We start from the raw sequence: 13416 nt of genomic DNA, 5'->3' as shown, positions 1-13416 counted from the left end.
GCAGTCACTGTGTACATACATTACGTTTCTTATCCTGTACAGATCCTGAGTTACATCCTGTATTATCCTCCAGAGCTGCACTCACTATTCTGCTGGTGGAGTCACTGTGTACATACATTACATTACTGATCCTGAGTTATATCATGTATTATACTCCAGAGCTGCACTCACTATTCTGCAGCTCTAGAGCTGAACTCTCCCAGCATTTACTGCTTTTTCAGTGTTTTTGAAGAACTTGTCAAAAAACATAACTGCCCACCTGTATTATCAGCGGACCACAATCTTGCTGACTGTTTCTGATAACAAATAGCAGAGTAGTAAGTGCAGCTGTGGAGCGCAGTAGTGGCTATCCTGTGGGCTGCTATGTGCATAGTCACTTCCGCCCACATTAGGACAGGGTCACTCTCAGTGTTGGGGGTACCTGATATTGCCGTATATTCGGCATTGTCATTCTTCTGAATACAGAGCAGCTGAGCCGTTCACTGTTAACCCCTTTATTTCTGTTTTCCTTGTAGCGGGGGTAGTGAGAAGCTGGCGGTTGTGGGGTCTCCATATTGGATGGCCCCGGAGGTTCTACGTGATGAGCCGTACAATGAAAAGGTGAGTGAGTCGCAGTGTGCTGTGGCCATAGATCTGCGTGGTCATCAGGTCATTGATCTGTGAGGACGATGCTACAAAATAATGTTCTTTAGATGCACCAAAAATGTCAGTGTAAGGAGCGCCCAGAGGGTAAATCTAATATTTCTCACAGCTGAGGGTTTGCTTTAATGCATCAGTGAAGTTCTGAATAGCTAGAATGTCACACGTAGTTGTAAGCTGATGGGCGAGGACAGATTCTCTTGAATTTATAGGGTCACCCTCACCCGCCCAGTTTCCAGGTCACCCGGACAAGGCGGCTACCTACCTCTCACCTACATGGAAGGTGCAACCGGTGGAAACGTACACAGAAGTCGCCATGGTAACCGGGATTGCTCCAAAGTGTCAATATTCCTCCGCGCTGTCAGAGAAATACGTGGAATTCCTCCGGGGGAGTATAAACCTGCGCCGGACGCCCCATCACTGTCGGTAGAAGATTAACCAGCTTCTTATCTCCTGACTTGTACAAAGAGGAGCGACTGCACTCTGCAAATATCGCCCGCTGCACGCCCCATATCGGCTCCGAGATTCCTCAGATCCCAGATCAATAGCAGTGATCAGAAGAAGCCGCCTTCCCCGGTCACATCACACTAACACCGCTGCGGGGTGCCGAACAGAGAGACTGAGACATTGGCACAAACCATACTATTCTCTTTCTTGCCTTTTCTCCCACATGAGAAGTCACTTCTTGCTTCATTATTAAGTTGTTGTTTTTTCTTGTCATTGTCACACTTTCACCTGTTGTTGAGAAATGTCACAGGCTTTGATCTACGGGGGTCCGGGTGCTGAGAATCCCACCGTTCTCTAAAATGAAGGGACAGACGCAAACGCCGCTCTGTGACAAGGCTTAGACTTTCTTTAGTTTGGCTGAGCACTTCAGTTCATTTCTTCTAGTGATTAGTTGGGGTCTCAGTATTCTGACCCCCACCGATTAAAAACCGATAGACTGATTAATAACAGTCGGTCTTATATGATATTTTGAAAGTTACTGTAACTTAATTTCCCCTCTTTCTGCCAGGCCGATGTCTTCTCCTATGGTATCATCCTGTGCGAGATCATCGCCCGGATACAGGCGGACCCGGATTACCTGCCCCGCACAGAGGTAACACATCCACATGATCCGCGGAGTGTATTACCGCACTGGTTACATGTCTACCGTCTCATCACACCGGATGTTTGTAGTTTGTGCCCAGAACAGATCTGTAAAATTGTCCTGATCCGTAACCCCCAGTGTATCAGTGCCTGCCGCTCACCAGCCTCCATCACCCCGAAATCTAAGAGGGAGCGTCATCAGGAAATGGCAGCATAGAGTCGGGTTCACAGCGTGACTATTTGTTTTTATAGCCGCCCAATAAATGTGACGCATGTTCAGAATCGTTATCATTATATCCATGGTAACAAAATACTGATCAATAGGGACGTTCAGGAATTATCACCAGTGCAAAGACTGAAGAGATGGCAATAAATACCTGCAGCATTAAAGGGACAGCGTTTATATACTGAACTATAGGGAAAGTGTCAGTGTAATGACTTATACAAGAGTGCCATCTACAGGGCACAAGAAGAACTAATGGAAGCAGAGATCTGGGTTGTGACAACTTGTTTTCACACGGACTGGTAACGGTGACTGCCAAGCTAATATAGAGATGTTGTTTTCCCTGATTCACCCCACATGCTGTTCACAGCCATATTCTCTCCTCCACCCTTCCACATAATGCAAGTTCTCCGAAAACGGCTTACTATTGCCCACGTTCTTCCTGCATGTACCGGAAGCAATGGAAGTAATAGACGTGTATTAGAGAACTGACCACAGTGCAATGACCTAACACACCAGGTAAAGTCGGACCCTGATAGACCAGGATGTAGAGTACAGAAGAGGATTTGTCATTATTGGCCCTGACTCACTGGGTCCTGGTGGGGCCGGTGATGTTGCGTTCATGTGCTGTGAGATCCCATGACACCAGGTGAACCCGTCCTGTTTCTTTCTCGTGTTTAGAACTTCGGTTTGGACTATGATGGTTTCCAGCACATGGTGGGTGACTGCCCCCAGGACTTCCTCCAGCTGACCTTCAACTGCTGCAACGTGAGTGCCCCACATAACAGCCGGACCACCACTGAGCAGCGCCAACATTATGTCCTGCCAAAGTTCCTGATCTTTTGTTTTTTTGACTTTTTGGCAGATGGATCCAAAGCTCCGTCCTTCCTTCACGGACATTGTGAAGCAGTTGGAGGAAATATCACTTCGTTTAAGAAAAGAAGAGGCCGAAAATGAGCGACGGTCCAACAACCCCGAGATCAACGAGACTAAACCTCTCACTAAGGGTAAGAGTTCTCCTATCTACTGGTCCTCATCATGCAGCTCCTGTATAGTGAGAAGTGCTGCTACTTTGTCAATTACTTCACATTTGTAAGATCTCTGCTGGCTGCCAGTGAATGGCGAGATGTTTGTTCACATGCAGACATTGCTGTTGTAGAAATCTCTCTGCAGTCCTGACAGATTGATGGAGTGCTACACATCTACTGAGCCCCATGCTGCTCGGCCCATAGCTTGGAGAGCTCTTATAGATGGCCAGGAATTAAAATACTAAGGCCACGGCCGCACTATCAGTATTTGGTCAGTATTTTTTCTCAGGAGTGGGAGCCAAAACCAGGAGTGGGTGATAAATGCAGAATTGGTAACTTGTTTCTATTATACCTTTTCTCTGATTGTTCCTCACCTGGTTTTGGCTCCCACTCCTGAGAAAAAATACTGACCAAATACTGATAGTGGGGCTGTGGACTAAGTCTGAGAATACAACGGAGCTTATAGAAACCTTGACACTCTAACCACCCCCCAGCCATCACGGCTCGGCGCTGCCCTCCCCCCCCCCCCACCCCCCGGCCATCGCGGCTCGGCGCTGCCTCCCCCCCGGCCATCGCGGCTCGGCGCTGCCTCCCCCCCGGCCATCGCGGCTCGGCGCTGCCTCCCCCCCGGCCATCGCGGCTCGGCGCTGCCTCCCCCCCGGCCATCGCGGCTCGGCGCTGCCTCCCCCCCGGCCATCGCGGCTCGGCGCTGCCTCCCCCCCGGCCATCGCGGCTCGGCGCTGCCTCCCCCCCGGCCATCGCGGCTCGGCGCTGCCTCCCCCCCGGCCATCGCGGCTCGGCGCTGCCTCCCCCCCGGCCATCGCGGCTCGGCGCTGCCTCCCCCCCGGCCATCGCGGCTCGGCGCTGCCTCCCCCCCGGCCATCGCGGCTCGGCGCTGCCTCCCCCCCGGCCATCGCGGCTCGGCGCTGCCTCCCCCCCGGCCATCGCGGCTCGGCGCTGCCTCCCCCCCGGCCATCGCGGCTCGGCGCTGCCTCCCCCCCGGCCATCGCGGCTCGGCGCTGCCTCCCCCCCGGCCATCGCGGCTCGACGCTGCCTCCCCCCCGGCCATCGCGGCTCGGCGCTGCCTCCCCCCCGGCCATCGCGGCTCGGCGCTGCCTCCCCCCCGGCCATCGCGGCTCGGCGCTGCCCCCCCCCCCCCCCCCCGGCCATCGCGGCTCGGCGCTGCCCCCCCCCCCCCGGCCATCGCGGCTCGGCGCTGCCCCCCCCCCCCCGGCCATCGCGGCTCGGCGCTGCCTCCCCCCGGCCATCGCGGCTCGGCGCTGCCTCCCCCCGGCCATCGCGGCTCGGCGCTGCCCCCCCCCGGCCATCGTGCGGCTCAACGCTTCTCCCCGGGCCGTCCCGGTTCGGCGCTCTCCCCCCACCCCCCTCCTTTCCCGTTATAGCTCTGCTTTGCGCTCTCACCCCCCTTCGCCGTGGCGACTTGAGTGCATCTTACCAGATTTTACTTTCTTTGTTGTGTTTGCTGATGGTGAATGTGGCACTGAGGTTCAGAACTTTGTTTTCTTCGCTCTCCAGCTTCCAATGAGAAAGGTCAAGGGGTGAAGCGTCTCATCACAATCCCGCAAAACGACAAAATCCCACAGAAGTCGCCACGTCCCCGGAGGAACATCACTCTCTCCCGGAGTCAGTCTGATGTTTTTGCCCGGAAACCTCAGCGAAAGATAAATGTACAGGACCCATTCTACACCCCCAGCAAGGGGCTGCTGCGCAAGGTTAACCCTTTCAATGCCAGGGAGGACTTAAAGGGAGGGAAAATTAAATTCTTCGACATGCCAAGCAAGTCTGTCATTTCCCACGTCTTCGACCTGCACTCCCCCAAAATGGATGGGAGTCAGACACCAGGGCTGGTGCGGCAGCCATACAGCCAGGACACTGTGGACTATTGCTACATACCCAAGAGGCGCTGCAGGTCTCTGCCCGTCTCTCCTGAGCTTGTAAAAAAAGACTGCTCCCCTCCGCCGGCTCTCTCCTCCACCGTGGGGAGGTGTGACCCCGCACAGCTCAGCAACGAGGTGAGGGCCAAGCTCCTCTGTAATGTCAAATACGGTGTAGCAGAAATCCCACCCTATAAACTGCGGTTCGCGTTCCCCGACAGCGTACAGACCGAGGAAATGGACTGTACCGATGGGATAGGAGTGATGGAAGGAAGCCGGGAGGGCCAGGTGGAGTACTGTAACCGGCTGCTGGTCAGCAATAGGAAACCTGCTCAGTGTTCCCAGCCCCCCACCAACAGCCCCCCGGAGGACGAGCTCTCACAGGGCTTCAACTCCAGCTCCGAGGCCATGGAAATAGAGGACGAACTGAACGACAACCAGCTGAGCTGCAGCCCCCCGGCGTGTTTTGGAGGGCTGTCCTCACTGCCAGTGGACAATACAGAGAGCAGGGACTGCCTGTGTGACTCTGTGTCTGGCTGCCGGATCCGCCAGGGAGTGGTGAAAATGTGATATGTGTAGGGTTTACACGACCTCAGATCCTAGGATGGGAGATTCCTGAGCAGCCGGATTATCCCGTCAGTGATCAGACCTGTCCATATTGTCTGGGCTCGGCCGCGGATCGCTGATCACCACGGGTCACGCTGTAAGCGCCGCTCCGGTGTCCTAATAATTCACATAGGAAAGTGTCTGCCGGGAGAGGGGAGCAATGAAAAAATAAAAAAAACAGTTGATCATGCAAAAGAGCATCCATGTTACGGCGCGTTTCACACGCAATTTCACCTCGTTTAGTGGCATGCGACCTGGAGTAACCCTGTATTAACCCCTTCACCAGTCATGGTCTATGAGGACAACTTGTTGAGGTAGCTTATGGTCAATCGATGACGCCTTAACCCACTCAGTGCCACTGCGATAGCTTTTATACCTTTGTGAGGCATCAGATCATCCGGCACTACGCGATTACTCACGTGGAATGTGCAACATGCCCCGTCCCTGCACACCTGTGGGCCATCCTGGGGGCACATGCAAGTTTTAATGTAACTTTTAGCTCCAGGTCAGGTTCCTGGGTTGCTGTTAATAGTTTTCTTCTCCGTAGATGGAGGTCAGTATATTGTCTGCAGCCGCTGTGACTGTAGAGTTTCCAGGTTTTTTGATTGATTGTAGTGTTGAGGCTGCCCTCTAGTGGTGGACTGCACTCACAACACCTCAGATATAAAAAATATTTTAGTTTTTGTTGAGTAAAACGATCGTTCTGCTATAGTATTGGGCAGGGACATTTTTGTTGCTAGCAGTTCCAGACCTTACCAGCGGTACAAGAAAGCACAGTAGCGCCCCCTCCTGGCCGATATATCTATCACACAGCAATGAGTTTGATATATAATAACTATAGACTGCATCTTCTACCAGAAGTGTCTGACTCTGTTTATTCCATGGGGACAATGGGTTTTCTTCTAGAATTCAGTGTTACTGTTCCTTTAAATCACCCCCTAAAATGCATATAATGCAAAACCCAAACATGGCCGCTTAGCGCTCACCATGCCATTATCTGAAAAAAAAAAAAAAAGGAAATATTTAATTAGAGGAAGTTTGGCTTTTGTTGTACTGCCTGATCCGGGGGTACAATCATCTGCACAGGACGTTAGGTCAGGCGGATTCTCCTGATTGCCTGGACTGACCGCGGGTCTCCTGACCCCAACTTACAGCCTCTTGTGTGTCTATGAGGCCGTAACCTGGGGCCGGGAGACCTTTGGTCAGTCGAGGCTTTGAGGACGGTATACAGACTGTCAGATACTCTGGTGTGAACCCGGCCTTACTGATCTGTCACCAGATTTCTCCATATAAGCTTCATATATTACTAGATGGATATCAGACCTTATGATACTGGTGTACTTACTATGAAAACCCACATCAGAATGGTTTTAGAATCATTGATCTAAAAATTAGCCTTTTAAGGCTTTAGCTAAAGCCGAACGCCCAAAAATTTATCATTTTAATGTTGGGCAAGGAAACTGAAAATCCATGTCAGAACAGGTTTTGAAAATAAATTCATCAATATCATCAGATCTAAGATCTGTTTTAAAGAGGATTGATCACCAGATTTTACCATACAAGCTGTAAACGTTAGTAATCACAGGAGTGTTATCTTATTAAAGAAACCTTTTTTTTTTTTTTCTTCCTCTTCCTCCCATGTCACTGCTGGATCCCCATGTTAAATATAGTATGAATCTCTAAAACAAGCTGCGTCCATGTGTAGATGCAATGCATGACTTCTGTGTTATATCCTGCATTATACTTCAGAGCTGTACTCGCTGTTCTGCTGGTGCAGTATACATACATTAGGCTGCTCTGTATGTGTTCTATGTACTGTGACTTCTTCCACAACACTGTAAATGCAGCTCTGGAGTATAATGCAAGATAACTAATGTATGTACCCAGTAACTACACCAGCCGAATTGTGAGTGCAGCTCTGGAGTATAATACATTACTGATCCTGAGTTACATCTTGTATGTACTCAGTGACTCTACCAGCAAAATAGTGAGTGCAGCTCTGAGGTATAATACAGGATAAGTACTGTATATACACAATGACACTACCAGCAGAATAGTGAGTGCAGCTCTGGAGTATAATGCAAGATAACTAATGTATGTACACAGTAACTACACCAGCCGAATAGTGAGTGCAGCTCCGGAGTATAATAAAGGATAAGTACTGTATGTACACAATGACACTACCAGCAGAATAGTGAGTGCAGCTCTGGGGTATAATACAGGATATAACTCAGGATCAGTAATGTATGTACATAGTGAGTGCAGCTCTGGGGTATAATACAGGATGTAACTCAGGATCAGTAATGTATGTATGCAGTGACTCTGCTGTCTATGGAGATTTATCCTATATATAGTGTTTATATATCCCCCCCCCCCCCCCCCCGTTGTCCCATCTGTACATTATAATGGATCCGTAGCTGATTATTCGCGTTGCTGAACCCCCAATCATAAATCCATTCCCCCGATCGCCTCCCTGTTTTCTATCATCGGACAGAGCACAGTCCGATTGAGAAAGTGGTAAAAAAAAAATAAACTTGAATGATCAATTGTAAAGAGATTTTTGTACATTTTCTCTTTTGAACCTTAGAAAATTACAGATTATTATTTTTGCCTCATTGAACACTATAAAGACCTGCAGCTGTTGAAAAACTACAACTCCCAGCATGCCCTGACAGCCTGCAGCCTCTGGAGCTCACTGCTTTAGACTGACTCTTCCTTGCCATTGCGGCAGACGACTTTTGGCATAAGCTATATTATGGACTGGCGTCTGGTGGGGACGTCCTGCGCGGAGGAGATTCTCCCACAAGATGATTTTATAGACACTTGAATCCTGATTTTTTTGTTTGTTTTATTTTTGCACTTAAGATGATATTTTGCCGTCGATACATTTCTATGCAATCGTTTTCCCTGCTCCGGTTTCTGTTTCTATTTATGAAGGTGTTTTTATTAAAGTCTTATGTTCGCGCTCATGACACTGCCGCCGCCGGAGGCGAGGTTTCCTCCATGTGTAATTTATACGCTGTGGTTCTGCCCGTCAGTGCTCTCTGTATATATGATGTCTGTAACGAGGAACCAAAGAGGAAAAGAAATTAATCCATTGACGTTTTATTTGTTTTGTAGATGTAATTTTCTCATTTATCTTTCAGATTAAACCGTCTGTAGCAGTCCTGTGCGAGTCTGTGCAGCGTCATTTACAGCGCTGAAAATTGCGCTGTACCTTTCAATGGATGGCGAGTTCCACTGTTGGGGACTTTGCTTTTTTTTTTTTGTTTTTACCTAAATGCATGTATTTGAGGCTAAAAAAATATTTTTGTAATTGGGTTTCATTACAAATTTTGCCCTGTTTGGCTTTTACAGGCATTTGGTTTCTCAAAACATTCAACCTAGATATGGTTTGTGGTCATAAATCAGCCGAGATGAGCGCAGTCAAAAACAGATAAGAATTGCAACCTCCCCGTCAGAGGTCGTAGCGAGCTCACTGCTGGATACTCAGTTAACTCATGCTGCAGCCAGCAATAGACATTGCAACACGGAGGCTATTGAAAGCAAATGGTGCAAAATATTTAATGGAACCCAATTGCAAAAAATATTTTTAGCCCAAATTACAAGCATTTATGTAAAGTAAAAAAAAAAAAAAAGTAAATAGTCCTGAAAGGTAGACAACCCCTTTATAATGTGAGGCGTAATAATATGTCCCTGTGCCCTGGGCCTTAATGACGAGGTACGTATTATTACGCCTCGACAATCACGCCCGACCAGCCTCTGTACGATCGCCACCGGGTGTCAGCTGGAGCTCCCAACACATTAACCCCTGAAATGCTGCAATCTGAGTCGATCGCAGCATTTCGGGAGCAGGCAGAGGTAAGACAGGTAATTTGGATCGGAGACCCCGCACTGTCAGCGCAGGGTCCCAATCTTTGTCATGGTGACCCGATGTCATCATGACGACATCTAGGTCACCAGGCCCAAGCAAGTTAGTTAAATCGTGTGCAGTAAAAACTGTTCCACTAGTTAACCCCTTTAGTGAACACAGTAAAAAAAAAAAAAAAACGAGGCAAAAAATGGTGCTTTATCATACTACAAAAAGCGGAATAAAACTCGATCAAAATGTAAATAAAAATGGTACCGCTGAAAACGTCATCTTGTCCTGCAAAAAACAAGCCGCCATACAGCTCCATCAGCCGAAAAATAAAAAAGTTATAGCTCTCAGAATAAAGCGATTTTTTTAAAAAAAAATTTCTTTAAAAGTTTTTACTGTGTAAAAGCGCCAAAACATAAAAAAAAAAAAAAAAGCAAAAACAATATAATTGTGGTATCGCTGTAAACGTACTGACCTGAAGAATAACGCTGCCTTATCAATTTTACCACACGTGGAACGGCAAAAAAAAACAACCTATTCCTGAATTGCTGTTTTTGTTTATTCTGCCTCCCAAAAATTGAAATAGAAAGTGATCAAAAAATGTCACGTGTCCAAAAATGGCACCAATAAAAACGTCAACTTGTCCCGCAAAAAACAAGTCGTCACATGACTGTCGGCCAAAATATGGAAAAACTAGTCTTTGCAAAAAAAAAAAGTCTTTTAGTGTGTGACAGCAGCCAAACATAAAAACCCGATATGAATCAGGTATCGCTGTAATCGCACCGACCCGAAGAATAAAGTCGTTTAATCGCTTATACCACACGAGGAACGGCGTAAAAAATAACAAATCAATTCTTCACCTGCTGCTGATTTGTTCATTGTGCCTCCCAAAGATCGCAGTAAGGCTCTGCTCACATTTATCCTGCACTCTACGCTGAGCGCTTATACCGGGGTTCCCGTATAAATCTCTGAAATACGTGATTCAGACAAACCCCGGCAGAAGATTTCCAGTGATGAGGCAGATGGAGGCACTGTGGATGCCGTCTGGCCTGTGATCCCACGGTGTCAGCGGTTTTATTAGGCCTGCATAAAAGTGTTGTCGGCCACAGTTTTATGAACCTTGGGGAAAAAAAGGACACCGCTTAACAGAGGCCAGACGGAGTCCAGAGTAACTCTGCTGCCTCATTATAGTGAATGGATCCCTCGGAATAAGAATAGGGTTGTGTTGGGATTTTTTTTTTCAAAAGAAAAAAAAAAGACTATATGGCGACTAGTGTTGAGCGCAAGTGCTCGCTACTTAAGTTTGCATCAGGTGCTTGGGTATGCACCGAGTATCGCGGGTGCTCGAGTGACATGCTCGAGTCTCCCCCCATATGTTTCGCAGCTGTTATACAGCCAAAAAAAAACACGAGACTGCCTGCCATACATGAGCAATCCCCCCCATGGTTTTTTTTGGATGTCTAATAACCGTGAAACATGCAGGCGGGGACTCGAGCATGTCACTTGAGCACCCGTGATACATGGTGCTTACCTGAGTACCTGATGCAAACTCAAGCAGCGAGCACTTGCGCTCAAGAGTAATGACAACTTATTTAATATGATGACCTAATGTTATCAAATTCTGTGTCGTACCTCTGGGTTCAAAATGTTCACTATACCACTTGATGATATCCTTGAGAGGTGTAGTTTCCAAAATGGGGTCACTTGTGGGGGGTTTCCAATATTTAGGCACATCCGGGGCTCTCCAAACGCGACATGGCGTCCGCTCTCAATTCCAGCCATGCAGAAAGTCACACAGTTCTCCTTCCTTTCCAAGGCCTGTCATGCACCCAAACAGTGTTTTTCCCCCACATATGGGGTATCTGCGTGCTCAGGAGAAATTGCACAACAAATTTTGCAGTTCATTTTTTCTTGTTACCCCTGCGAAAATAAAAAAATTTGGGTCTAAAGTAATATGTTTGTGAAAAAAATTAAATGTTCATTGTTTTCTTCCACATTCCAAAAATTCTTGTGCAGCACCTGAAGGGTTAATAAAGTTCTTGAATGTGGTTTTGAGCACCTTGAGGGGTGCAGTTTTTAGAATGGTGTCACTTTTGGGTATTTTCCATCATAAAGGCCCCTCAATGTCACTTCAAATGTGATGTGGTCCCTAAAAAAATAGTTTTGTAAATTTTGTTGGAAAAATGAGAAGTCGCTGGTCAACTTTTAACCCTTATAGCTTAAAAAAAAAAAATGTTCCAAAATTGTGCTGATGTGAAGTAGACATGTGGGAAATGTTATTTATTAACTATTTTGTGTGTCATATCTCTGATTTAAGGGCATGAAAATTCAAAGTTTGAAAATTGCAAAATTGCTACATTTTTCCCAGATTTCCAATTTTTTCACAAATAAACGCAAGTGCTATCGAAGAAATGTTACCACAATCATGAAGTACAATATGTCACGAAAAAACAATCTCAGAATCAGGGGAATCCATTGAAGCGTTCTAGAGTTATTACATCATAAAGTGACAGTGGTCAGAATTGAAAAAATTGGCCTGGTCATTAACGTGCAAACCACCCTCGGGGGTAAAGGGGTTAAATGTATCATTTTTAAGATGTCTAGGTGAATGGGAATATGTCATGTTTTCATCAAGCGGCTTCTACAATATATGGGCCTAGAGAACAACTGGTCTGGACTTTGTTATATCCAGTAAAAAGTTCATCACCGGTGTAAACAGGACTGTCAGGAAAAGTGTTTTGCCTCAGGATTAACTAAACTTCTTAAGGAGCCTCCTAGAATCCTGATCTGAACTGCGTCACAGGGGCACAGACATTGGCTGGATCCACTTTCAGAGTTGCTTCTGCAAGTTGTATAGCAAAGAGCTTGTAAGCGCTGCACTCCTTGCCTTGGAAACAGACCACTTCTAATAGACTGCAGAGGTGGCTGGTAACCTAGGCAGCGAGCAGTAAACTATAAACTTAAAAATTCCTCCATTCTTGAGAAAGGAAAGTAATTTTTTTTTTTTTTTAATAGGGTAAATTACAGAGTTTCTAGTTTTTATAAGCACTTTGTCTCAACTTGTTAAATGGGTAACATTGCAGTCTTTTTAAAAATCTCTGCTTGCCATCAGTGAATGAAAAGTGTTAGAAGTAGAGAATTTTTTTTCAATGCAATGTAAATGGTACTGTGTTTAATATCTCATAAAAAAAAATTAAGTTTTTTTTGTATTTTGAGTAACCAAGATTGCATTTATGATCAACATTCACTCCAGAGTTTGTGTCCTCTTATAAATGATCGACTGTAAAGAGTCCGGTCCCTTTAAATCAGGGATTTCGAATGAAAATACAGAGGGACAAAATTAAGCTCGGACAAAGTCACCGGCCAACCTCGATATTTAGAAAAATATCTACAATTGAGGAAGTTTTTCCTTATCAAATCTAATGATGACATTTTTCATATTGAATCAATCTTAAAGGTGTTGTACCAGGAACAAAGTACATCTTAATAAACAGATCTTAAGAGTCAGATCACATGACCGGAGCATTGGTTATTTCCTCACGGACAGGGGCTTATATGGAAATAATGGAGCCCCATAGCAGAAGTTCTAATTGTAACTCTATCCTATCCGTAGGATAGGATATCAATGTATGATTGGCTGGGGTCCCGCACGCGGCACCCCCGCCAATCAGCTGTCATTGCTGCTGGCAGCAGCCACCGGCCGGAAGTGCTCACCTGCGGGGCTCCGCCGTCAAGTGGTAGTGGCTGCCATGGTGTACTGCACATCCACCTACCATTCAATAGGTAGATCATACACTGATAGGGCATCAATGTAAAACTAGTGGACAGGATGCAAGAAGTATTAGGCTAGGGTTGGTAATAATTGGTAACTTTGGATACGACGGACATCTGGTGATCGCAGTGCTCCATTTATATACGATAATGTAAATAAATGTGGTTACAACATGACCGGCTGTGGGATATCTGGCAGGTTGACCTTGAGACTCACGTGTTATGATCACAGATACATTATGATGTGCTGGAACATTGCGATACTGCAATCTAAAAAGGAAACCCGATAATTTCACCTTTTTTATT

General features: G+C 46.7%; 1 protein-coding gene across 1 annotated transcript in view; it reads left to right on the top strand.

Annotated features, from left to right (window-relative positions):
* The window catches only part of TESK2 (testis associated actin remodelling kinase 2), a 41987-nt gene extending 34571 nt beyond the window's left edge, over positions 1 to 7416 (top strand). Inside the window, 6 exon segments of the mRNA XM_073643594.1 lie at positions 516 to 600; positions 1655 to 1738; positions 2633 to 2719; positions 2817 to 2958; positions 4516 to 5399; positions 5402 to 7416. Of these exon segments, the coding sequence (XP_073499695.1) occupies positions 516 to 600; positions 1655 to 1738; positions 2633 to 2719; positions 2817 to 2958; positions 4516 to 5399; positions 5402 to 5560 (1441 nt within the window). The 3' untranslated portion in view covers positions 5561 to 7416.
* The last annotated feature ends 6000 nt before the right edge of the window (positions 7417 to 13416 follow it).

The sequence above is a fragment of the Phyllobates terribilis genome, unplaced genomic scaffold (assembly GCF_046119375.1).
Source record: "Phyllobates terribilis strain yellow unplaced genomic scaffold, ASM4611937v1 Scaffold_8__6_contigs__length_399053987, whole genome shotgun sequence".
Classification (NCBI taxonomy): Eukaryota; Metazoa; Chordata; class Amphibia; order Anura; family Dendrobatidae; genus Phyllobates; species Phyllobates terribilis.
Note: the sequence above shows the minus strand (reverse complement) of the source record. Positions and strands in the feature narration are given on the sequence as shown.